We start from the raw sequence: 27,379 nt of genomic DNA, 5'->3' as shown, positions 1-27,379 counted from the left end.
TGTGGTTTCTATCTAGAGGTTAGGAAAGCTAACATGACACATCAGCAGGGAGATTTTTACATGTTAAAGCATCTCAACAGGAAATCTGAAACAAAAGAGGACTATTTTAATAAACGGTTACCTTGGATGACCCCTAATGACTTCACAATTGAAATGAAAATACTGTACCTAGGAAACACACAGGACAGCTAAGTTCCATAATCGTTTTAAACATTATTCTCTAAAGAAACATCTGATCAGGATTATCTGCCCATTCATTCAAACAAAACAAGATTTAAAGATGTACTCTTCATTTTCTAAGGTTACACTAGGGAAATCTTAAAATAGCAGCTGGTTAAAAAAAAACTACTTTAAAATGAATTCCTTTCCCATAGAAAAAAAATATCTAACATCTAAAACAAGCTTTGGAAAAGAAAAATAAATCTCTGCGTAAGGAAAGTACTGAATTTGAGCTCTGGAATGTCTTTAGGATGCAGGGCGTAGCTCCCATGCCCGCCTCCTTTGTGCAAGCAATGCCTCTACGCTCCGTATCAAAATGTTATTACACTTTACATAACAGTATTTTCCTTCTTCTCTGAAAACATGTCTACCACCAAATGTTCATTTAATTTTCACGGGTATGATCAATTACAAAAGGAGCAGCTTTCAGGCTGCAACCCCGGAGCAGAGCGCGGGGCGGGCTACGGCGGTTCACGCGGGACGTCGGACATCGCCGGGCTTCGGTTGGAGGTCTGCAGTGAGCAGGCCAGACCGACCTCCTGCTTTCGAAACCAGGGTCAAAGGAGAAATCCCAGGGTAAAGAGATTACTCAAAGAACTGCAAAGTCCCACTCGTCCGCAGGATAAGTGGCGTACCTTTGAGGGATGTCCTGCTTAGAGTCACTGACCCTGGTGCCCGCACGCATACGGTACCGAACGGTTCGTGGGGGCACCATCGGCTCTGCAGGTAGCTGCCAGATTCGGCACCATCTCCCCGCCGTCAGCGCAGCCTCTCACAGCCCACGCTCACCCTGGCAGGGCCCGAGCACCTTCCCCAAGCGAACCGAGCCGTACGGCTAATGCGAGCCGCGCGTTTGTTCTCTTGCTTTTCTTTTGGGGCTGTTTCGAAAGAAACGTATCCCGTTGCTATTTCCGCTCGCAGTGTGCAAAGTGAAACAAGTGCATCTCGCGTTCAGAACTACAGACGGGCGCGTTGCAGAAGAAAGAGAGAAAGAAAGAAGAAAGGACGTGTGGGAGAAAGGTCCGGGCGAGGGCCGGAGAGAGGTCAGCGGCTCGTCTCCAGCCAAGGCCGCAGCAATTCTTCCCGCACAGAGGAACTTCGCCGTTCCTGGGAAGATCCTCTGGTGCCAGATGAACGCGGTTGCTAAGCTAACAGACTCGAGTCAAGTTTCTGCATCAGGCATGTTTTTATACTTCAGCAATAATGATGAGTTTTCAAATTGTGTATATGTATATCTTTGGGCATCCTTGTGTATGTGTGTATACATATGTATTATGTACACAAACATATAAATATACACAAATCTGTCATGCTCCAGCTGTAGATAAATGTACTATAAAATATTGAAATTGATGCTGAAATTCAACACAAACAAATTCTTCAATCTGCAAACAAGGTTTTTATTTACATCAAGAGAATAAATTTTTCTCTACTTCAAATGAAAAAATGTTCTTACAAGTCTTTATTTTCCCTTATTTTCAACTTAGAAATAGCTCTCAGATAATTGCAAATGGTTTTGCCTGGTATGTTTTGTATTTCACCGTAATAAAGGTGATGACTACGCCATTCCGCTTTTTAGAAATGGTTGTTGGCCATACACAATGTTTGTTCACCGACAATTTCCCAAGTATTTTTAATATGAAGATCTACTTTTCATATGCTGCAGCAGACCTGCCTATTGAATTAAATGATCTGTGAATTAAAAATAATTCTCTTAGGTCTTCACTGAAACCACTCATGTGCCTAAAATTAAGCATATGCTTAAGTGCCTTGCTGGATCAGGGCCAGGATGCTTAATGCTCTGCAGTTTTGAGCCCTTTGTGGGGAAGCCAGTCTATGCTATATAAATTCTCATACTGTGCTCATCCCGATCGTATCTGAGCAACTTCCAGAAGTGCATTCAGCAATACTATGACCATCTGTCACGTGTTGTTTTTTCACAGCGCACCATATTGGCTCTGCTCTGGTGTCCACTTCCACCTGCATTGCTCAAACAGGTTCCCATCACACTAAGACTGAAGGTGAAACTTAAATGCGTAAGTAAAAAACAAACCACAGTTAAGGTAAAACATTTGGCTGACTCTTTAAGGGAAAGTCTGGAGCCCTTTGTAATCATACAACAAAAACACGGTTGTAGTACGGCTAACCACGCTACCTTAATCGAGCAAACACAGGTAACGAGCAACAAAAATGCAATAGCACAGGTTTCAATGCATTCTAGCTCGCGGGGTCCCAGAGCGCATGAGGGAACTTGGTTAAGCTAAGCTTGGGCCTGCTAACTTGATTACTCATAAAATTGTATTTTGCCGGGTGTGCCTGAAACGTCCACTTATTTATGTAGGAACATTTCGTATGTGTGATCATGTAACAGTAATCATTAAACAACAGCACACAACGAGAGCGATTAGATTTTCATCTTTCTTTAGTGAAAATAAACATTTCACAAATGAAAGGCAAATTTCACAATTCGCCATTTTGTTATTTGCTTAGAAACATTAGGAAATCAGGGACTAATCTTGCCAATCATTAATAACATCTTGATACTCACAGAAGGGATGCCCTTGGCTAGGAGGTGTGGGCTGAACTCATTTCCCCGTGTGGCTGCTATGCCAATTCTCAGTTCAGTGGAACTCCATAAAAGTTTAGATTTGCCTGTATGGCTCAGATTGCACAATTAGGGCCTAAGACTGTAGTTTTTGCTTCCAAACAGTGATAATAATGCAACAAGAAAATGGCAGAAACTGGATAAAGAAACCAAAGAAGTAAAAGAAGAATGCCTGGGAAGTAGCGTGATTGACAAAAGATGTAAAAGCAAACATTTTGTGCCTATTAACAAAGGCCAGAATGCAAAAATTGTATCAATTTGGCTGTTCCGCTTAATTCTGAATGAGAAAAAAATAGGTAAAGTTAAGCAATTACATATGCAGATGTTAGCAGTAAAGAGATCCTTTACTGAAAAGATGATTAAATATCTTGAAAGCTTGCAAGATTTACTTTTCATACAGCACTTTACTGAAATAGGTGCACTGTGATACTTTTGTTAAATATCCCAAAGATAGGACATTGAAATTGCTGGATGCAATCCGGTTATCTCTACAGTTTCGTGCTATCGTCACATTTTGGTAGTAAAGCAGGTGTTCAAAATGAGGATTAGAGAATTCTTACTTTATAAAAACTAACAAAGCTCATTCACTGAAATTCTGGGCATAAATTAAGACACCTGGATACCGAGGCAGGCCCTGACTCAGCAAAGCAGTTGGAGCACATGCTTAATTCTAATCACATGCTTGTCTAAAGCACATGCTTATTTGCTCTGCCAAACAGAGATGGGCTGAGAAGGTTTAAGCAGGTACTTATATGTTTTGCTGAATCATTGCTTTCAACCCAAATCTAAGTCCAGCTAAGTCCTTAAGAGTTATGTCATTACACAAGGCCTCACTTGAGCTGGACTCATAAAGATGAACATTTTTTCCCCCAAGGGGAAAAAGGAGGCTAATAAGCCCAAATTGAATGAAGCACATGAGGATGCTAACTAATAAATGATATACCATTACCCCAGCACACATTTGGTGTAGTGTAGAAACGATATACAATGCTCTCATAACAAGTACCGCATGAAAAACATCTTGCCATAACTTGATGACTGCTTTAATTGCGGAGAAATTTCATAACGCAAATTACATATTCTTCTTGATGCCAGTAAAGAAGAAGCAAGAAAAAAAGCCTTGAATTTCTGGAGCCTAATTCTGATCTCACGGAAGTTTTAAGCAAGTCTTTCTACACTGACCAAATAGAATTTCTCCTGATTTCCTCCTAATTTACTCTGGCAGAGGAGAAATCAGGATTAGGGCTTCTTGTCTAATGCCATTTGTTTTGAATTATTAGGCAAACATTCCTATTTCAATGAGTAAACGTGTACAAAGGCAACTAACCTTCGTCCTAAAATCTAGTTTACAGGGAGAGTATTGTCTGCTTTCCCAATTAATGCTGAAAAAGGAGTCTCAGATGTTGATCTACCAATCAAGAGCTTGTGTTGTAGCTTGAGAAAATCATGACTGATGCAATTACTTTTATGTAGAAAGTCTGAATATGGTCTATAGGTTAAAGTTCATTGGGTTATTGTTCCTTAATTGAATATCAGAAGATGTTTTCAGGGTGCTCAAGGTATTATTGTTATTTAATTAGCAGGTTTACTTATGTAATCCAACATGATTATTTTTCTTATAAAATAGTTAGATGGCAGCATAAATATATGAGGTATTTTCTAAACAGACACAATTGGTTTCCTGAAATTCAAACTTAAATAATAATGGGGAAGAGTTAATCCTTTGAAGATGAAAAAGTCCAAATCCAGTTATTTCTCTTCCACTACAGTCTGAATGACAATGTATTAAGCTTTAGAGAACAGCTTTTTGGGAGACTTTCATTTTTTTACAGTATTTTGAAATGACACAACAGGTCCGCAAGACTAGCCCTGAGACCATTTCTAAAGCCTTTTTCATGTCCAGCACCTCACTATACATAGCCATCTTAAAATCTTAAAATAGTAATAATCAATTAGGGTCTCAAGCTTATTATCTTAACCAAATGCCTGATTAAAAACAAAAGCCCTCTTTACTCAAAGTGCAGCTTGAATCCTCTTGGTTTTATCCTCTATCTAGATAATCCCATGCTTCACAAACAATGTGGAGCAATAATATTGATTAGGAAATTAATGTCCGTATCACCGAGCACATGCAGGCCTGGAGAGGGAGGAGGTTACCAGGGGGAACCCGGATCACCCTGAGGACCCCCTGAAGATGAGTTTTTCCATGGCTGCGCGGCATTAGGAGTGTGGGAGCGACAGAGTTAGTCCGAACGTGCATTCTCCAGAAAAAAGAAAAAGACAGAATACGTGTGCTTCAACCAAGACCTTTGTAATTTATGCTCTGCTTAATTGGAAGAGGAGTTCATTAAGCCTGGGCTGACCCAACCATTGCAGCCCCAGGGACTGCGTTGCCTTCCAAAAACCACATCCCCGCGCATGGATGTGGTAACCGGGCCCGGGCGAGCACGGAGGAAGTCGCAAGCCTCGGCTCCTGCGGGCAGGCTGGCACAGCGGTCGCGCGCCGCCGCACACGCGGGGAGCGAGGCGCATCCCGCTTTTCCTGCGGGGTGACTGGGAGAAGCGCCCCAGGGCTGGGAGCAGCCCGGGGCTTCCTGCTCCCCCAGGCTAACGGCTCCCGGGGCACCAGCGCTGGAGTTCTCCCAACGGTATTTGGTCACTCTCCCACTTTGGAAATACATCCGCAGCGACAAACTTTCCAAGCTTCCTGCACAGGAATCTGCCAAACCTAAATCCAATTTACATTAAATGAGGAAATATGCTGCCTTCATTTTTTTTTCAAATGTAGCGATTGAAGGGACTATTTATCCCAGGCTGCAATATCTACCCAGCCTGCAGTACTCTATCCAAGTGAATGTCTTCTCCAGTTAAGTCAAGTAAGGAGATAGCACAAGGGATCCGTATGCAGGCCACAGGCTCCCTTAACATTACACGTATCTGTAATGAAATCTGCATTTACCTGCAGACCCCAACTATAGACCCCCAGAGCTGTCGCAGTGGCCTCATTTTCTTTTCCTTTGTACGAAATGCGTTCCTCAGATTTGTACAGGATAAACCTTTAATGGTAAATTATACCACATTTTTAATTCATGGACCCTTTATAGAAGCGTTTAAGCAAGGTATTATACATTAATGTTGATACAGAAATCTCTCTTTGTCTGACGAATGCTCCCACTTCTGTTTTGGCTTGTTATTTCCAATTTAATTTTAATGCCACAGCAATAGCGCACCTTAGACAAATTACACGTTTTCTTAGGAGCTGAAGGCTGGGCTACAGGTCACATACGCTGCTGTTCCTTGACGCTCGCCTACCTGGCTTTAGCAGCGAGTTTTTAAGAAGCCCCAGCACACCCTTTGTGGCCTATAACAGAATGAATTAGACCGTCCAGGGCATGTCGTGTCAGCACAATAGAGGAACACTTTTAAGACTTTAAAGTCATGTAATACAATTCTAGGCTGGATCTTTCTTGTTAAAAAAAAGCCGAATGGGAGTGATTGAAAGAGAAAAGGGCCAATATTTGACAACAGAAATCAGCATAACCTCCTAACAGCGGCAGTCATGGATGACTGCCCTTTGACCCGGGGAGATTATGTGGGATTTCAATGACAACAGCTGGAAGTGAGCATGGGAGAATAGCGAACACAGATCGGAGGCCTGCTACAAAAGGCGGCACAATCCCTGCCCAGATCCCAGTGTTGATTAGAAATTGTTTCCTGGTCCTGGCTTAATAGAGTGTGATAATGAAAGTTTTGTTAACCCTTCACAACACGCAAAATCATTGGTAAGTTATTTGCCTTTTTTTTTTTTTTTTTTAAGCTAAAAATGGCCCGTATCTAGCGGGCAGTAAGATTCTGAACTGCTGCCTGCGCTCCTAGACGCATTTCTGCTAGATGTGCTCAAGCTCCGCACAGTTGCCGTACGGCCTGCGTTCTCGCAGCGGTCATTGGGAAACAAGACCTCAGCGCACTGGGAGAAGGATCAGAGAAGGGACCCTCATGCTTCGCTAGGGAAAGCATCCGGCCCGTGACGACGGGCCTTGCCCAAAGGGGAATCAGAACAGAAACACGCACCTAACGTCTTACTCCATGTAGCCTTTCATATTCATGGCATTTCAAAACGTCTGATAATAACAACGCCTAATGATTACTTCACTAAGCGTCATATTGAGCTTCAGAGCCTGGGTTCCAAATTAAAAAGCACGGACCAGAGCAAATGCGGTATCAGACCAGCTGTGTCTGCAACAGCCTGATCCTGCACGGATCCACGGTGGCTTCAGCTCTCAGGAGATACAGCTCATTTTATACTTAAGTACAGAGATAGCAAAATTAATGGCAACTTATTACTGTTAATGAACCGATTATGGATTGGAATCAATCATGTCAAGTACTGTCCAAGCAGAGGACACACGGATTGTTCCTTTCCCATGAAGATGAAGGTCTTCTTGCAACACTGAAAGCCCTTCAAGTTCAGTTTTAAGGACCTCTAGAAGCTTGTGCAATGGAGACCATTACAGGCTCCTACAAGGCTAGCATGGTTTTTCACTTTTGATGACTCCTAACATTGCAGAGTACTTTTCAGTACTGATTTAGGTGGGAAAACAATAAAATAAAATTCTTCCATACAAAATAAAAATTAAGAATCTTCCTCTCTACTATATGCACATTTCAATAAACACATTAGTTGCATTAATATCATTTAGGACCCTATGGCTTGAGAAACAACAGATGTCTTAAATTAACATATTTCTGTTTCAGGTCTTCAATCCAAAAAGAAAATATTAAAGAAAATAAGAAATATCATTACAAATGGTCATACTCATTTGGCAGCTTATAAAATGATGTGTTCCTCAAAACCCTTTCTAAGTAAGTGTGACAAAATCTATACTGGGATAATCATTCTGCAATATTTATGGCATCTAACAATAGAAAGAGTAATAAAAAGAAAAGCCTCCCTCCCTGAAAATAATAATATGCAGTTATTTATCTTCATTTTTTTTTATCATCAACTCTGGTTCCAAGAGCAACGACAGCTGTGATCTCCAAGGTCTGCAGTGATATTGCAAGTTCAGCTTCGTCGTTCTAGGAACGACTCCGCGTCCAAGCGAGCGCAGAGAAACTGCCGGTTACCCTGAGCAGACCCGGCTTCTCGAGGACGCTGATGGCACGTGCCACCGCAGCGCTCGCCGGGTCGCTAGCCGTGGGGCTTTCGCCCACCCTCTCGCCCACGTAGGTGCAGTGAGAAGTGTGGGCGCTGGGCAGGGAGGCACGAGAAGAAAGTTGCTGCTGGCTCCGCTCTTTTTCCCCTGTAAGGCCTTCTCTAAACGTAAGCCCCAGTGTCATGAGATAGGCATCACATTAACCCCAGGACCTCTGCAAAGAGTTGAAAATACTCCCCAAAAAGAGAAGAGATGTGATGATAACTTGTTTTCAGCTGCGCATTTGGTGTCAGCATCACATTTCTGGTACGATCTGAAAACAGCGGTTTCTACGAATAGCGTCTCTGAGGCAGACCACACACTCTGCTAACTGTCCTTTCTCCTTAGTCTTACCCCTATCACATATCAACTGAAATCTTGCCCCCCAGATTTTGTCCACTGACTTCTGGGAAGCGGCTGGCGGAAGGGAGGGCTTGTGGGACACCGTGGTGGGAACGCTTGCCGTAAGCACGACGCGCAGCCACGCTTTGGTCTTTCGCACCGACGGAGTGTGCCTCAGCACGCAAAGAGTTCACTTGGTTTCACACCAGTCCGAATTAGCATTTAGCCTATAATATTAATCTCATAAATATTCCTGTCGATACTGTGTATACAACATTGGTGTGAAAATAAATGTAAAGATATTTAAAAACTGGTCTGGAATACTTAGGCATTCAGACTAATCACGGACTGAAATAAGCACATTTGTTTCAAATCCTGTTTATAGCACTGCAGCCCCTCCCTCCTTTAAATCTTCCTCTTAACCATAGTGATGTTTATTGAATACCTGTCATTTCTCCAGCAGCATGTGCCAACAGCGGCTCACCAGTGCCAGGTTGCATGAAAACCCTTCTGTCTCCTATTCTCCAAGGGGCTCCCTTAGATCAACTACTCACCATACCCAATACACTGAAACCCATAAATTTGCAGATACTGCAGTCAAAATTCTTAACAGGAAAGTGCACCCATTTTGCCCAGCGTAGCATACTGAAATATCACATGGTGAGAAGCATTTCTCACCATGTGTAAACTGTCAATTTGATTTGAAATTAAAATTTTTGATTAACATGAGCATTTCTGAGCCTCCCGCTGGCAGCAGCCCTATTGCTGAAAAGTGACATGATTTGTGACACACATGCTGTACAGAAGCCCCATGCCAGCAATTGTTAAACCCATTTTCATTCTGCTTTAATATGGTATGACACTCAGGAAAATAATTTTAATATTTAGGAGAAAGAGGGTAAGGGCTTAAGGGGTGAAGTCCTTTATGGGTGTAAAGCAGGATTAGAGCAGCACAACAAACAGCGTGGAGGTCTACACGTCTCACAAGTCATGTCCCTTTTCAGCAGTTGGGACCATCTGCAGGAGGCTAAGAAAGGTCCGTAGTAAAGCACAAAGCCTTCTTTTAAATCCAGTTGATATTTCAAACACAGCGTGAGGTACTTTCCACCTATGAATGCTGAGATGCTTGTGCACGGGGAAACGCTTGCAACTTCAGTAATTAAGCACTTTTTTTACGGGAGATAGGATTCTGTAGCTTCCACGGTGGCCTCTTATTTTCCCATGCTCATCATGTTCACCAGTGATATCAGTGCTAACTGGAGACGCTAGCATTTACATGACGACTTACTTGTGAAAAAAGAAAATTTTGTGACCATTAAGACTTTTAAGCCCCGGATTCTACTTCTTTGTAATCTGGCAGTAGGAAGATTTTTGGTTAGTTTAAACCGCTACCAAGCGAACGCAAGAAGTGGGACACTTGCGGCGACAGTTTTTGAGGCAGTGATATACTTATGCAAATGACAACAGTTCAATGGGGATTTTTACAAACGTAAGCCTGTGTCACTGTTGCAAGCTGCTGACTCAACTGTGTCACCTGCGTATTTCTCAGAGTGGATAATTTTTTTTCCAGTAACATCATGTTCTGAGGAAGTTTATCATGAAACAAGTATCAAGAACAGTCATTCTGAGCAGCAGAGCAGCTTTGATAAGTGTTGACACGCATTTGACTTTTCTCTTAGCTCCTAACACTATTCATCACATTAAACACTCAGCTCTGCTGGACTGTCTGTTCCTAGTAAACACAGGGCAGCTTCTAATTGCTATAAAAAGACACTAAGGGGGAAAAAAAGTAGTATTTTAAAAATAATTTTAGACAGTGGAATGAAATACCAGGATGATTCAGATGCCCTGGAAGTGTTCAGGCCTGAACATAAAGCTGTGGGCTCATTTATGTTCATAACAAAGCTCAAGAATTCAATCTGCATGAAAAACAGTGATCTCAATAAAGCCGTGATATATAGTCGCTGTAAGCACGCAGGTTCTTTAAAATCAGTCTTAAGTTTAAACAAGCGCCGTGTGTAAATATCCCGTTTTAATTAGTATATCGCCAAGGAATTATAGAACTAGACTCGGCGATGCTGTAATTATTTTGGGCTCTATGAAAACCCTCCTGTGGTGGGTGGCAGCTAACTGTGCTCTCCAAGGTCACTCCGCAGGCTGGCCGGGAGCTGAGCCGAGGGGGCTCAAAGCCCTGCAGACACACACAATTCGGGGACTATAAAAAGAGGTGCTAGCTTGTTTGTTTTTTTCTTTAAATTACACATTAGTTACACGAGTAGTCGACTTATTTACGGTATGTGGCAGAGCGCTCTGGAAAAAGCCCGTGCGCAGAAGGAGTCAGCGGAGCCGGGGTCGGGCGAGGAGGCAGGTTTCCTGCCGCCGGCCCTTTGGGCGACACGGACACAAATCCCGGTGACCTCCGCAGCTATTTCCTTTCCTTCTCCCTTCCTGGCACCCCTCGCTCCTCGCACCGGCGCGCTCGGGAAAGAATGCGGCCAGACACCACGATAATGGGAGTTGTAGAAATATCCACAGAAGATTAGATAGTGCAAACGGGCCTCGAAAAGAAGGATGCTGGGCTCGGAAGCCGAGCCGCAGGGTCAGCCCGCTCCACCCTTCCGCGCGGGCTTTCCTCTCCCTTCAGGATCGCTCGTTACACCGCGTGTGCTGACGACACGCATAAGCAAGCTTTCATTCACAATCAAATCTGCACATCACACCGCGCTCTTCACCTATTCTTCTTCCCGTTACCTCCCTCAGAGTCGTCTCTCCTGAAGGCTCTTACTTCCGTATTCTTTGCCCAGAGCAGTCATTTCTTAATTCTGATAACTTCTATTCCGAAGTAGACTGACTCCCGCTAGGTTTATATGTTAGTTATCTTCGTGGCTGAGGAGGGAAAAACCTTTCCAATAGTCACAGTGCAACGACACACACGACCCCTAAATTTGTAAGGCAAAAATATAAGACTGAAATCAGAAACAGGACTCAAAAATCCTATCCCAAATAGGGCTTAATCTCAAACAGGAACAAGTCCTGTGGATTTGAGGAAGTCTGCTGGGTTGGTCCACAGTGTCCAGGTTGCGTACAACGCCTGTCCCTGACTGTCCCCATTACTGGGCTCATGAAGTTCTCTCAGGGCTGCCCTGAGAGAGCCCTACGTGGATGAACCTCGGGAGTTTTGGGATCTTGCAACATCCTAAAATGCACGCACACACTCAGCCTAGATAATCTGCAATTTGGGATATTCTGTTAACCCATATGTCTCAGAGCCATGCAGCATGGCTGGCACAACCTCAAAGCTGCCCACCTGGGTTACCACTTGAGGAACCTCAACAGATTAGGCAGAATCTACCACTCTCCCATTTACAATATGATGCCACGGTCAAGGATGCAACACAGAGCCAAGAAGACTTCAAGAAGGCCCTCCTTTCTGTAGGGGTACGGCACAAATTTTGGATGAGCCCCTCCAGGGGGAGATCCAGGCTCTCCTGTCTCACAGCCAGGTCTCTACCTCCTCTGAGCACCAAGGAAGCCCCACAGACTGATTTTTCAACGGAGTTCACAAGAATTGGCGCCCTTGGGGCTAGGTAGGCAACTACGCTTACAGACAGAGGTGGATAACGAAACCCACAAAGTATTAGTGAGGAACTCCCCCAACCAAGTCCCAAAGTGGCAGCTTAAATCCAGAGGCTGGAGAAACCGCTGGATGTGGAGACCAGCAGCAGAGCTCTGCAGGATGACCGACACTCTCCTTCTGCGTTTTATTCTGAGTTTGTGTTTTGTAGGGCAGGATGCCCTGTCTACATTCCTTTACAGACTAAGAATGGACATTTATTAACAAGTTCTTGGGCGGACAGCCCAAAGCTCTAGACTCCTGGCCTGGAACCGAACGACAGAGAGGGCCAGTGACCCCCATTTGTGTTTACTGTACTTCCACAGACACATGCTGGTGTGATAGGGGCATTCGCTTTCTCAGGTTCAGGCCAAGGTCAGGCTAGAACATGGACCAAATTTATTTTCTCTGTCTCTCTGCATAATCTGCCTCCGTCTGTAGCCCAAATAGGGCCTCTGAGTTTGCTAATTCTGAGTGTATTTGGAGGGATTCAGGATTAACAAAGTAAACAGAAGGCGTGGGGAGGGACTGTCTCAGTCCATATCTAATTTCATGTGTTCTCCAGCAGGAAAGTTGGGCCTTTCCAAATGCCACCATCCTGGGAAGGGCTTCTTGCATCTCACCGGCAAAAGGAAGCTATAAATCATATTTATGGGAGAGAATGCCCCACGGTCGCAGCCCAAGCGCTGCAAGCACCACGGGGAGCGTTGGAGAAACCGTGTGTGTGTTTGCAGCGGACACGTGGAAGGGGTGCACAGGCCTCCACGTGGGCTCCACATTTGTCCCCTCCGCAGCAGCGCAGTGCAGTCTGATATCTGAACGCGTGCCTTGGGGGGGGGGGGGGGAAGGAAAAGGAAAGAGACAGCCAGACTCTGGCTCACCGCCACTGTGACAGCCTTCGAGTATGTTCTAGCAGTACTGTACATGTAAACTATGAGACTTTCTACTGGTACTGATTTTACAAGAAAGGCAGACCTTTTGCTGATGAGTGGCAGGCAGAAGCAATGAAAATGGGAGAGGAATCCACTCACAGGGGCCTTTACACTCCACTAAAGCAACTCAGGTAAAAAGAAAAGCCATCCATTATGGTTTATAATGCATAAACATCCATTTCTTCTCTGTTCTTTTTTTGCCTTCATTACTGAAATACAGAAATAAAGGAAAAAAATAATGACAGACAGACTTTGGAAGATTCAGAGTTCAATTCAGGATGGATGAGATCCCAACATTTCAGATTCTTATCTCATCGTAATTGGAATAGCTGAACCTCTGTTGTCTGCAAATTAGGCAAAGCATCCTGTGAGAATGGGCTCTTTTTCATAGCAGTTTAGTCCCCAGACACATAAAAGAATGAAAACAAGAAATGGAACAGAACATTTTTACTTTTGAATAATGGCTTCATCTGGTCAGTTTAGAACAAAACTTCACTGGAGAGTTAAGGAGGAAGTTCTTACTGCCAGTATGCCCACCCCTAGACACATATTTCCACAGAGCACATAAACACTTCTTTTTCTCGAAAGGTAATTTATCTAAGATCGGTGCCTCCCATTCTGTAGAAGTCAAAGGAAAAACAGAAAGAGAAGAAAGTACAAGTGTGCAGTAGATAAACTGACCACTCTTCTACAGCAAAGAAGTCATTCAGCCAAGTCAAAGTGCCCTGCTAGATCCGCCTTTGCTCTTGCAGCCTAAGTGTTTCTTTTTCCACTTCTTGCTTATGAGGGTGAGTGGGAGCAGGCTGGGAGACTTCCTTTAGCAGCAGAATCTCAGGTCAAGAGAAATTACAGCATTAACCTGAAATACCTCTGTCCTAAACCTCTCCGAGGTTCCAGAGAGAGAGTGAGAGAGAGAGCAAGAGAGAGATGAACCCCCAGAAGACCCAGAATCTCTACTGATTATAGAGGGAAACTTTAGACTAATTTTAGGTTCATAGTTGAGGTGCCAAATTTTATTTCCATAGTGTTAGGTGGGAAGAAATCCAAGCCCTAGAAGTCCATACTACCACGTTAGCATAGACCTGAGTGAAAACTTGCTTTTCTCCCCATATCTTGCCATTGGCAATGTCTCCTGAGATGCCATGCTTCAGTATCCTTACATTTATATCTGGCTACTGTTTTATTTAAAATTCAGAGGACTGTAAAATACAAGTATTGCTGAGTTATCCTTGTGTTCCTGCCCTTCATCTGGTTCATTTGCAGGAGGGCATAATGATCTGTCACCAAGGTAAATTCATTACCCGGCAGATAATGCCACAGTGTTTCTGCTGCCCATTTCACAGTAAGACATTCTTTTTCAATGATGTTGCATCTCTGTTCTCGTGGGAACAGTTTACAGCTGACATAGCAATAGTAATAATAACAACTTACATTTATATTGTACACGGGATGAGCTTTACTTCTGCCTCCTTCTAACAGTGGACGGCTCCCAGTCTTACTGCAGATGCATCATTCATGGCCATGGCAGACAGCAATCAGCAATCTACTTTCCAGCCCCTTTTATTCCAGGTTTTGAATTTTTTTTTTTTTAATTGAGTTGTTGGCAACTGCCATACCACTTTTATAAGTCTTCCCTCGCAAAAGTTTGTGGGGTTCCCCCTTAGCCTCAAAACCATGGCCACCCCAGCCCATCAAGCTGCCACAACACAGGTCCCTTTGTCTTCTTCTCTCCGGCTTCTCACCTCTTCCATTCCTCCTGCAGCTCAAACCATGACATGCTCTGCTATACAACAAACTTGGCTCCCCTCTATACGGCATGGGGGACAAGGCTAGCTCTTGGCATTCTGTTATTGGAAATTTCCTAAAAGTGAATTCCCTGATTTTTAAGGACTTTGAGGTAGAACATGTGGGAAAATTGCAGGTGGTCTGCACTGCAAAGCTGGTCAGGTGGGGACACCCCCCAAACACCAGCAGGTTTTCAGATGGGGAAGCAGCTGTCAAAGAGCCTTCTGTTAGAGATAAAATTTTAAGAGCAGGGAACAGAAGTAGAAAAATACTAGGGACAGAAGTCCAGATTCTCTGTGTGTGAGAGCGTTATATGCTACATAAGAAGTATCCCTCCTTCACGGTCTTAGGAGAAGAAATGCCAGCAAAGAATTTGGCCCGCTGGAGTCTGGAAGATGGTGTCGACATCCATATTTACCTCTTCTGCCTGGCTAAAGGCTACTTCTGCGGCTGCCCAGGTGACCGCACAGCAAACTGCCAGCCCTTATCCTGGCTCAGCTAGTGAGACATTGCACCACGAGAGTGTCATTTCCCCCTTGGCAGCCCGGCGCTGCAGCAGCCCGGGGCAGGGGGAGGGCGAAGGCGGCTGGGGGCTGGGATGCAAGCCATGTGTTTTGCACAGGCGAGAGATAGAGAGGAAAAGATATCTGGAGGCCTCGCAGCAGCCCTGTCTTTCTCTTGTGCCTCCTTTTGCCAGTGACAGGAGCGAGCTGCGGGCTCCTCATACCAGAACGTGTCTTGCCGAAGATCTCCTTGCTTCAAGTAGGAGTGAGGGAGGACGGGAGGTTGATTAGGCACATAAGCGAGAGACACTCTAAGATGATTAGATTAATTGAAACTTATGAAAATGGAAAACAATGGCAGTGTGTAATAATAAAAAAACGCTATAACCACGTACATCTCTTGTTTACTAGAAAGTGCTACGCTGACTGCAGATTTACTCCAACTCATAGCAGGAAGCTTTTCTCCTTTAAATTTAATCAGCCGTTTTTTTTCTTTCTGAGAAAAACACCAGCTATCAGATCTGTGTTTCCCATCCCCTCCTCAGACTCCTCAGCGCAGTGCCTGGAGGTGATAGTGTGAACTCGCTCAAGAATGTTAAGGCATTTTATAAATCATGTGGTTTCAGCAGGATGGGGGAGATGGGGAGAAGGCAGAGGGATGATATAGTTTACAGCACATACTCAGCAGTAACTCCCAACTGTCCAACTTCAGCATTTTCTTCAGTTGCAACAGCGCTTAGCAAAAAAAAATGTAAGGCAGAAGACGTGAAGCGTACATAGCGAGCAGCGCCCTTAATCGGCTGGCACCTTTCGACCACCCCACAGCCAAAATCTACCAGGACACTATCACGACCCTGAGAAAAAGTTGCACGACTGAAGATCCCGCACTGATGAGAGAAAAAAGAGCAGAAATGAGTAAGGCGAGCTGCCCGTGAGCATCTCGCGGGGCCCTTCGTGGGCAGGGCGGCAGCGGCAGGGCGGCAGGAGCGCGGCTTGCCCGCGTCGCTCGCCCGCCTCGCCTTCCTCCTGCCCCTTCTGCCACGCTCGCTGCGTCGCTCCTGGGAAAATATTTGTGAACCACTGCAAATAAAAGTCTCCTTCTCACTTTCCAAGAAATACCAGGACCTGGTATTTTTCCATTTCACTCACGCTACAGCCAGGCTTCAGAGGCGGGTTATTCCCGCAGTGCTGTGACAGCCACCGTAAACTTTCTCTATGTTCCCTGCCTGGCAACTTCTGCACTTAAAAAGTAGTACCCGGTTAGCTATGGAAGAGATTAGGCTCTTCCTGGGAGACTAGGCTCACAGAAGTGTCCTTCCTTCACAGTAACAAAAACCAAGCTCCCAGTCGCACTTCCAGGAGCCCTGCACTGCGCGGAACCGTCTCTGAAGTTGCTGTAAGCACATTCTTCATGCAGATGTTTTTGCTCCCGTACGCAACTTAAGATTTACATAATTAAGGCTACTTGGAAACCACCTGATTAACCCATGAATCTGCAGCATACGCACACAGGGTTTTTTTGAATGTACAACCCATATATGAGCACGAAGGTTGGGATGCCTTTGAACAAAAATCACCCCGTACGTGTAAAGACAGGTATAATTCATCTAGTCACCACACCACACAGAGAAACCAGAGGAAGGCGTGAAATAAAGACGTACATTTGCACAGTGACTATACGCACTGGAAAGGCCTAGAATCACTAGAACAGCTCCTGCTTCGGGCAGGAAGTCAGGACACGAGCGCCCGAGAGCGAGCGAGAAAGCACGGCCGGTTACGGCAGCTCTCGTCAGCGGGGCCCAGCGCTGCCCTCCGGCATTAGCAGCTAAATGAACTAAACTCTGGCTGAAGTAGCAGAGGCTTCTGGTTTAGGTGCCGATGGTCCTAGATATGATTAAGGATAATTGTGTAAGGAGGGGGAAAATTATCGTTTGCTATAAAGTGCCAGGCTGGCTCGGACTCAAACTGCGGAGGACCTCGGATGCTCTGGGTGGGCTTGTTGAGCAGGAGAAACGGGCTCTCCTCCACCTCACACGGGAGCGGACGCTACGGGCCAGCCCGGAAACTCTGCCTTCAGCCCCTTCTATCTACCTCCTGCGGCTTTTATCCAAAAAGAGCCAGCGTTTTACTAACCCATCTGCAGAGCACAGCTCCAGAAACACATTTTTAACACCTAGCGGTTTGACCGCAGAGGGCAAAATTCCCGCCAGGGAGTGCTTCCTATTTGCACGAGAGCAGCGCCGAGCCGGGCTGGATTCTGCTGTTCCGACCTCCGAGCGCCGAACTCCCGTTCACTTCAACAGCCGACTGGCACCGCTGCAAAGAGACGCTACCGAAATAGATGTCAAGTAATGAATACTTCGGATAAGCGACTGATTTCAGAGTGTGCTTTTATCTACGGGCCCTGTATTTATAGTTCAAGCCTTTTCAATTAATACGCACACCCTAAAAGAATTAAACTACTAATTATCACATTTTACTGTGGTTCACAGAACTTTCATCAGATCTAGTAAATGAAAGCACGAGTTCAGCAGAAGAAGCTTTACTGCGCCAAATTATGTCAAGGGTATATCATGTTGATAATAAAAGATCCCTTGGTTGGAAGCCTAACCTAGAAGGTTGGGGAGGCGTAAAAAGTTCACATTTCGGATCGTGCTGCTTTGGTGTGGGCGTTCTGTGTTTTTTTTTTTTTTTTTTTCTTGGTTATTGTGGAAGGCAATTTTCCTGCAAGTAAAATTTTCCATTTGCCTGACGTTACAGGCATTAGGAAATTCTCACATCCGACAACAAACAGATAGGTTTGGGGGGGGTTGTTTTGCTGGTTAGGCCTTGGCATCACCTATTGTGTCTCCTCCCTGCTTTCCTGGACCGGAGGGGAAAGCGAGGCCCGTACCGCGGACGAACCTCCCGGCTCGGCGCTGGCACGCGAGGCAGGCGTGGCGCTCGCCGGCACAGCCGTTTCCTAAGAGGGGGCTCCCGGCCAGCCCGTTTCCAAGCTGCCCTCTAGATGGCCCTTCCTCTTATCTGGTGGATAAATATACGCGGCAAGGAATGGAACATAGCAACAGCATATAAATATATTTTGAAATGACTTAGAATAATTGCAGCTGTATTTATGCACCTTATCCACTGGAAAGGTTCACTGCCTTTTCCCTGTACACACATATGGCGAAATAAAAATATATACTCCAGCCACATTCTTCTCTTTTCCTGTGCAGCATTCCGCCACTCCGAGCGCGATGAACGTTTCATGTCTTTCAAGCGCTGCTTTGTCATGCTACAAGCATTCATTTCGTGCTTTGAATATCTCCTGTCATACTTGCCTCGGATGAATTTTTTTGTGGGAACGCTTTGCCTGCGAAGGTTAATGGTTAGCAGCAGCGAAAACCGGAGTCCTCCGTCAATCCACCGGCCCCAGCCCCTGCAGGTCGCCGACGAGACAGGCCCCGCGCGCGGCCCTGGCGGAGGCTGACCCCGGTTGACTACCGCTATCTCGCCGGATTGACAGGCAACACCCGGCGCCGCTGCCATCGCGGGGTCTCCTCCGCGGAGTGCCAGCCCCTGATAAGCAGGCGAAGCGCTGGCCTCGGCGGAGCACCCGTTAAATCCTGGAGCGGGCGGAGCGGCGCCTTGCAATCTGGGCCACGAAATCATTCCGCCTGCAGCACGAATCTCAATGAAAATATGGTGAGAGAGGGAAAAAAATAGTGTTTTCGTTACTAATTATTCAGACACTTCTCCATGAGAGCCATGAAGCTGTCTGGGAAATACAGCTGAATGCAGCAAAGTTTCAGTTCCAGGCTATTATGATTAAAACACTGTATTTCTAGTTCTTGTTGGAATCTATCTGAAATTAAATAAGACGAAAAGAAGGCAGGACTAAATTACACAGAAGTTAATTTTATAACCAGATATATCTGCTTTGGTTTCCTTGGGAAAGGCAGGCTCTCATGACCGACTGCATGCAGCATCTCCCAGGGCGTGAGGAAATACAGGTGGGACCCAAGCAGACCTTCGCCTGCTGACGTGTCCCGCCAGGGTGAGAGGGCCCAGCCTGGTCCGCCCGTAGGGAGGGAGGAGAGACCAGCCCCACCGAGGCTCCCCGGCTCGGCCGTAGCTTTCGCACCTGGACAACGCTCCGGGCTGCTCTTCCCAGCGGACAGTGTCATCTCTAAAGGTGCAAATCCGTTCAGAATTTGGTCCTGGCACGTTACAAAGGTGCAAACAAGCTGACATCACCGGGAGTTGTGACTTCGTCGCCAGCTATGAGCTCCCTTGCTGAAAATGCTAAGGGCTTTTTTTTAAAAGCTTTTTCTGAAGCAAAGTTAATTTTAGATTAGTCCCTCAGGCTATGATGGCTCTCCAGCGCTACTCTGTAAACAAGAGAGGAGGGTCTTCCTGCATTTACGGGATTGCGATGCAAATGATCCGATGAGCAAGAACACTAATAAAAACTGCCGTTACTGTATTACCCTGTTCGCAACTGTAACCGATAGAAAACTTTCTCTGCGGTGCTTGGTTATCTGCTGCAAATGAGGTGTTTCACAGTGTTAGTCATCTGAGACGACATCCTTTCTAACAGCGCCGGTTTTATTGTGCGTTCAGAAGCACTGCGCAAGGCCCTGCCCGCGGCAGGTGGAAGTTAAAGGGAATGGCCTAGACCCGCTGCTGTCCGAGGGCAGCTGACCCTGCAGGCACCTGCAGACACCGTCCTGTAGCCCTTGCAGCACCTCCTCGGTGATTAAGCATACAGGTGGTTGGCATCAAGGTCCATCACAGCTCGGAGAGACAAGGAGACATCTAGCCTCCGTCCAAACTAGTGGAGATTGGATGCCAACCATGACCTGAGAACATGAAGTGGCCTCAGAAGGAAATAACTTTTTACTAGTTAAAAACTTGGCTGTAGAAAGAATTAGAGGTCTCTCATCTACCATTTAATTTATAATGTAGTTGAGTGGTGGGAAAACCCACAAAGCAGAGCTGGCTTTTCGGTTCATCTCAACTTTAAACACTGACCTTTGCATGCCAGAAGAGTGCCTAGCCCACGGGCCAGGCAGGCCTCCACTGCCGTTAGCTGAAGCTATGTCACTGCATAAAACACAAATGCCGGAGTTGCGGGACCAGGAGGAGAACATGCAAAAAGGGGTTGGACTCTGTAGCCTGATGGTTAAGACAGAGACGTGGTTCCACAAGGTGCTTTCGCATTTTGCCAGGTTACACATAAACCTCTCCTTCCTTTCAGTCAAAGCCCTACAATGTCCACCACGATCAGCGTTGTCTAGAGAAGAAGAAAAGGGAACTTTTCTTTCATATATTCCCAATATTGCCTTCTCTTTCCCCTGCAGCTTGAGGACCAGAATTTCTTCCTTTATGTTTTAAGCATGGAAAAGTGAGTATATACTTAAACCCTTCTGTTTTTTTTTTTAGGTTTAATACCCAAGTCCAGCCCTACTTAAGCAAAGAATTCACAGATGATATTTACAAGTCCAGTGTAATTACTGCAGGGTTGAAAAACGAGTTCTGTGAGTTACGGTACATCATTGTTTTTCTTTTTTCTTTTTTTTTAATGTTACGAAGAACAATGTGCCTTTCATTTCCTGCCTTGCTGTTAAGGTACTTGCAGCTCAAAGCAGCAAGAATACATTAAAACTAAAAAGCATTTGGTTTGGGCATTAAACATTTTTATTTTTTAGATAAATGCCTCTCCCTCCTCAGAAATTGCTTGAGCAGTGAATTTGGCTCACATTTGTAATCAGCTGTAATAACGAATGCTGTCTTGCTCACTTGAAATGGGAGAATTTACCAACTTCTTTAAGAAGAATTTGCTAATCTGCAATTAAAGTGGTGCGCTACTAACTTGGAGTCATCAAGTCCCAACAGCCCACGCTCAGGAAGCATCACTGGTCTCTAGAAGACGACACAGCGCTCTTCTGCTTTACCCAGTGCACCTCAGGCGTACCTTTACGCTGCAGTTATTAGTTCGCCAGTACCACCACGTCAAGCACAAACATCGCCCGATGGACGTCGGACACCCGTCCAGCGGCAGCAGTAACACAGCGCTGCGCCACAGTTATTAACCAGTTTGCGTTACCCCCTCTTTGCCTTTCTCCAGACTGAAAACCCTGCTGAAGCAGAGCAGGACTTGACTTTCAATATTCAACGACTCTCCGAAAGCTAGAATCACAGATAGCCCCGTTTTGCAGATAGAAAGACTGAAAAGTTCTCCTTCAAAAGTTTAAAATAATGCGACTTACAAAAAGAAAGCCTATCCAATAGCCATGTGGACAACTGAAAGAAAGGAAGAAAGAAAGAAAGAAAGAAAGAAAGGCACTAGAGAGGGTCCATGGCAGTGCTGAGCCGAGAGTTCAGCTGCTCCCGTCCCCAGGCAGGCAGGCAGGCAGGCAGGCAGGCAGGCAGTCCCCTGCACCGGACCTGCCTTTTATCAGCCTCAGTTCACTGAAAACTACTTAAAAAAAACCCCCAAACAAACAAACAAACAAACCAAAAAACCCCAGTGCATTTAACAAGCTTTTAAAATCAATAAGCTTTTTTTTTTTTGATTGGGCGCATCACAAAATCAGTTCACAGTGCCAACCGAAATGAAGCTTTTACATGCCATTAGGCAACTACAAAAGTGGGGAGTTTTCCACCCAGGTATCGCGCCCAGCTGGTCAGAAAAAACCTAAACTGAGCAAAATATCAGAACATGCTCGTGCCTTTCAAATAAAGTTGCTGGCCTCTTCCAGCATCTCTCCTGCATGTTTCCTTGCCCATGTAACAGCCAGGCACGCGCGGGGTTTTCTTGCTCTCCCTGAGCTGCTCTCCCAGGTTAACCGCCCCAGGACGCAGCGGCGCCGTGCACGGCACACGTCGGCCTTTCCTCCGGTTCTGGGCCAAGGCGTTTGGACCACGCATGCATGAATAAGCCCTGCCTTGCCTGCACATTTGTCTTTTCACGACCATGGTGCTGTCTAGGAAAAAAAATCTTAATGTTTCTGCAAATTCTTGCAGGAGTGACCAGCTAAGTGACTGCCTGAAACCTCTTTTGGCTTAATGACGGCCAAAGAAAAGGCTGGAGCTGGTGTCAAAGCCACCACTGAGAGCCGAAGGTGCCAGAATCTTTTCTGTCTGTGATGATTCTGCTCCAGAAAACACAACTGTGAAGCCCCCTAGAAGAAAGGGGCGGCTCTAAAAAATAAAAGCTTTTTTTTCCCTGTGCACTTCCCTTTAATGAAGGTTAGACATACAAGTTTTCCTAAATAACACATACAATTTAAAATGATAAATTAAAACCTGTAGTAGGAGGCCTTCTTTTTCAGGGCTGTATAGTTGACCCTTTTGAACCTACATTACTCAAGGTATGCAAAATATATGTGTATAATAAATAGCTCTAGAATTTATGGAGTGGAACAGAAAGGATATTAACAGGCAAGTAGAGAGGCTGTATAACCCTCACAAGGCCTTTAAAGATTTATTTTTTTAAAATGAAGGAATGCATGCATGTAAAAGGTAGTACTTAATCGATACCCTTCTTTGTGCCTTTCAGAAACACATGCAAAACGACTCCAAATCTGCCCTCAATCTGGTCATTCTGCTGCTAGCAGCAGTGGGAATAAGATTACTCACAACGCTATTTTTCTTTGATTTTTAAAAAATTCCTCTCTGTGTGGGCTCGTTCCCACTCTCAGTAAAATCAATTACGAGGCTCCCATCGCCTCCGGAGGGATTTGGATCAGGCCCTGCGCAAGTGGGTCTACAGCAAGTGTAGAACAACGCAGTTAATATGATTTATTGTGTCCGTTTCTGGGCGTGCAGTTTTTCATTTTCTAAAGCCTGCAGTTTTGCTTTCATGCTCACGTTCGGGAGATAAGAGCTGCAGATCTGCGCTGATGTAGGGGCCGGGTTCGCGGCGCGCCGGGGGCTGCGTGTGCCGCGAACGGGCTCGGCGGCTGCCCAGGGGGAGCAGCCCCGCGCCGGCCAGCGGCGCCGCGGCAAGCAGAGGCTCCCGCGCAGGCGCTGCTGAAGGTGCCAGCTCGGTCAGGAGGATTCTGCTGCGGTGGGGGGAAAAACACCCTGTAGTAAAACTGAGAAAAAGAAAAAATCCTTTTCCTGTCTATTAAAAAAAAAAAAAAGTACCTTTAACATGTCACCAGCAAAGTTCCAGGAATTCACTAAAAGCTTGTTTTACAAGGAAGACTAAAGCTCCAAAATCAGAGATATTTCATTTCGCTGGGCTTTTACAGATTTTCCATTATTAAACCCTGACACTGCTGCTTTTTGGGCTGGTTGCTGAATACTGGGCTTCCTTAAGACTAAGAAACTGCAGGGTAAGATCTGTGGTTTGATAGTGGTGAAAGAATATTATCAAAACACGAAATAACAACATGCTTGGTGCCTAATAAATTCTAAATTAAAATATGATTTAATAAACACAGGCAACATATTCCACACACAAAAAAATTATCAGAATTGGCAGAACAAAAATCACAGTTTAGTCAATTCTTCTCTTAACCTCACAATCCTTTGGCTACAAATTAGAATTTCTGTGAACAGGATTGATAAGACAAATTAGGCACTGTCTTTCAGAAACAACAAAAATGTTTTAAGGCAATACATCTGGAGATGAGCAGAACAAAATCCCTCGGAATACGAAACCCTTCATATTTCAGTGGAAAGAAAATACAGGAACACACCCCCAAAGCCAAAATCTCATCCGGCCAACAAGGCCTATATTGTACGTCCTGCGACGTAAGCTCATATCTTTAAGCTTTTGGCGCACTTGAGTCCCTCAGCTCTGCTTGCCATTTGAGCCCCGATTCGGATGTGGTGCAGCCCTGAGGCAGCCCTGCAGCCTCTTGGCCCCTTGCAGCTTGTTCGGTCACTAATCAAGTCCTCCAAGCACCGGCGCACGCACTAGCCGCTGGAGGGACGCACTGCAAGATCTGAGGCAAGAGCAGCCAGCTGATTTGCAAAAGGGCTGTCGTAATTCTGCTATTACTTACACAATATTTCTACGTGAGACAGATTTAAATGTCCCCAGAAATGATGACAGGGTTTTGAGACGTAAACCCTCCATGCAAGCTCTTCTTTTCTGTGTAGGCACGGTAGTGCCCAGCGCAGTGGGTGCCCCTACCTCCATTTATGTCTTATAAAAAAAAATCTGGTTATGGATAAAAAGGTAAAGCAAAACTAGTAATAATAGTTAGTCAGCTAGTTTCACTTTGGGAGCTGCTATTTCTAAGCCCTCAATATAAGCAGTAAAAGAAAAGTCAGTTGCTGACGGACCGGCAGAAATTGCTGAGGTCTTCCTTATTTAACCATAGCAAGGAAGAGAAGCTGCTCCCTTACACACGTGCCTATCCTTTCGCATGCAATCCCTCCAGAAACCTGCTATTACTGAATTATTTTTTTCAGGCTGTTTTTTACAATGGAAGCCATTGGCTCCCTAAAAGCTATTGCTTCTAATTTCAAACCATCCTCGTTGAGAGAATCTTAGCATCCCCCAAAATTCACAGTCCCGTCGCTACTTCCAAATGAGATCAAGCGGCTGCCACCAGAAACAACGGTACTGGAAGCAGAGGGAGAAAAAGAAGCGACAAGCCACCGCTGGGTCTCCCCGCACTGCTCACCCACAGCACCTACAACCTCTAAAAGATGTCGATAAAAACACAGGCAGCGCTGGTAGCACCTGTCCCGGTGGGTGCCCGCTCGAGCGGCCGGTGTGGTTATAGGTGTGCAGCGCTGCCCTGAGACCGCACTGTTTGGGAGCGTGGCTGCTTGGTTTTGGTTTTTGGCAGGTTTTTGCGGTAGAGGACGGGTCTGCAGCAGCATATTTCAAAGCAACCATTTCGTTTCCCGGGACTCGCCGAGATCCTGCACTCTAAAACGACGAGCTGGCCACGCGCTGAAAGTTCGGTACTTCTGTGTGTCATGCGCGAGCATCAATAAACAAAATGAAGTTAAAAGCACATAGATAAAAACGAGAGCGATGAAGTACGCACCCCTGGGGGGTCGTGACTCACGGCCCGGGGATTGAAAGCCTTTGCTATGGAGGAATAAGGATAAGGGTTGCATACAGCAGGCTCTGTCACGGCATCTCCCTAATTAAAATAATTTTTTAAAGGAAAAAAGGTGTCTCTCCAGGACCTGAGAAATGCTACCTTAGTTTAGTGAAACAGTAGCATTTTAGCTATGAGGAGAGTACACAATTTATTTGCAGCTACCTCATGGCAGTTATTCTGAATAATCCTTTTATACTAGACATAGGGAAAAAAAACTTGATAAATATGGGCTGTTTTAATATTCCAAAGCAGGAGCAGCAGGTAAGAACTTACCATTTTCTGGCTGGTCCTTAATATCAGCTTCACTTGGCTGGCTGGGACTTTCAGATTGACTTGAATCTGAAAAACATAAAATACAGCCAAAAATTACAGGGTCTGCTATGGAAAATAGATCAGAGGCGCCAGACTTCCTCAAAAGGCTGAGAGTACAAACTAAGGACAGGAATGTTGCACTAGGACATGATAATGCAAAAGTCCCGTGCCTAGGTAAGATTTTTGCTGGAAAAAAAAAAAGGGAATCTTGTTTACGGCACTACGTAGGGTGCTTGGTCTGCGTATTAGCATAAATTAGGCTTTGAGAATCCTTCTTTTTAAGGAAGGCATATTTAAACTACCTTCCTACATGTTTTTTTATAATGCAGCCTCTATGTTGTATACAAACCAGAGCCTTAATCCAACACATAGTAAAGTCTCAAAACATATTTTCGAGCTAGCATATAAAGGTAACTAAGCAACGCTACGAAGTTGTGGAGATTGCTGTCTACACATTTCCAAAAATCTGCAAAACTGATGTAAGGGCTGATTTTCACCGTACTTCCGCAGCGGTCACAGCGCTACGCCGCCACTGAAATGAATGGCACCGCTCCTCATTTGCAGCGCTACAAAACGAGCCCGGATCCTGGATGAACTACTTCAGGACTTGCACAAATACCGACTTCCACAAACTCACAGCTAGGAGTCTCCAACAAACACAACAGACTTGCCTAAAACAATAAAAAGATCCATGAAAGAATATCTGTAGATGTGAGGGTTTTGCATTTTTTACACTGTATATTACCTCTATTTTATGGTAAGGTCGCTCTTTGGTTCAAAAATTGCTCTTAGCAAAAAGTTTAGGCAAACAGTATTTTCCTTCTTAATTGTTTCTAATACCACCGACTGGGAAAAAAAGCCCCTGACATGCGCGAAAAAATATTTTCTCAAAAAAATCACAAATTATTGTTTCCTTAATTAATTAAAAAGAGAAGATAGAAGAGCTCATTAGGTTTTTTTAATTGTTCTGTAATCACTTTATCCTCTAAAAGAAGTTTTTGCCGTGAAACAAAACTTAGGAAATGAAACCATTTGCTCCTGCATCAAAACCACCTACATCCGTGACAAACCTGCGTGACTTCACCTTGACTTTGCAGAGTTGCGAATTAGCTGTCTGAAATTTGACCACATTTCAGTGGGAAGTCAATGCCAGATCAAAAGGTCATGACACTTAACTGTGATTAAATTGAAAATCTTACTTCTATTGCAATAGAGTGATAACACCACCCCTTCTTTTTCTTTGAGGTATTAATAGCGCTGGAAGAAGCAGTACTACTAGTGACCTTGGGTCAAGCAATGCTAATTTATTGCTTTAAAAAGGTTCCTTGCTTTTAAGCAAATGAAGATTTTAATTACCGCAGAGCACTATAAAGAAAATGCCTATTTTAAATATTCAAATTTTTTTTTTTACCTGCTGACTGTATGCATTAGGTATCATTCAGAAGCTTAGAGGACAATCTTGTATAAATTAAAAACTATGAGTAAAAAAAAAAGTGCTCCCAAAACAAATTTTGATAAATTTCAGAATATAAACATTCAAAATATTTAGCAAAGAAAGCTGCAGTCCAGATATTTCTATTTAAAATCAATGAAATTCTGCTAGAGCATCAATGACATAGCTCCCAGCGTCTCCGAAATCTGTTTGCTTTTCCGTTTATTATTTTAATAATTTCTCCAGTCAAGCTAAATGAAAAAAAATATTCGCACTTCTCCAGTTTTATTTTAAATGTTGATCTTGTGGGCTATCTTTAATCAAAGCTCAGATCGGTGAGAGCAGATAGTCTACAGGGTAATATGCACGGTGCTGCTATA

At 44.7% G+C, this 27,379-nt stretch overlaps 1 protein-coding gene across 7 annotated transcripts in view; it reads right to left on the bottom strand.

Moving 5' to 3' along the window:
- Window positions 1–27,379, bottom strand: part of NFIA (nuclear factor I A) — a 256,488-nt gene that overhangs the window by 93,775 nt on the left and 135,334 nt on the right. For 6 of the 7 annotated variants that reach the window (XM_067301330.1, XM_067301331.1, XM_067301333.1 and 3 more), the window contains exon 3: window positions 25,529–25,594. The exons of the other annotated variant lie outside the window; for it this stretch is intronic. In XM_067301330.1, coding sequence (XP_067157431.1) covers window positions 25,529–25,594 — 66 coding nt within the window. The remainder of the gene's footprint in view (window positions 1–25,528; window positions 25,595–27,379) is intronic. 7 annotated transcript variants of the gene reach the window in all.

This window comes from Apteryx mantelli, chromosome 8 (assembly GCF_036417845.1).
Source record: "Apteryx mantelli isolate bAptMan1 chromosome 8, bAptMan1.hap1, whole genome shotgun sequence".
NCBI classification, from domain to species: Eukaryota; Metazoa; Chordata; class Aves; order Apterygiformes; family Apterygidae; genus Apteryx; species Apteryx mantelli.
Note: the sequence above shows the minus strand (reverse complement) of the source record. Positions and strands in the feature narration are given on the sequence as shown.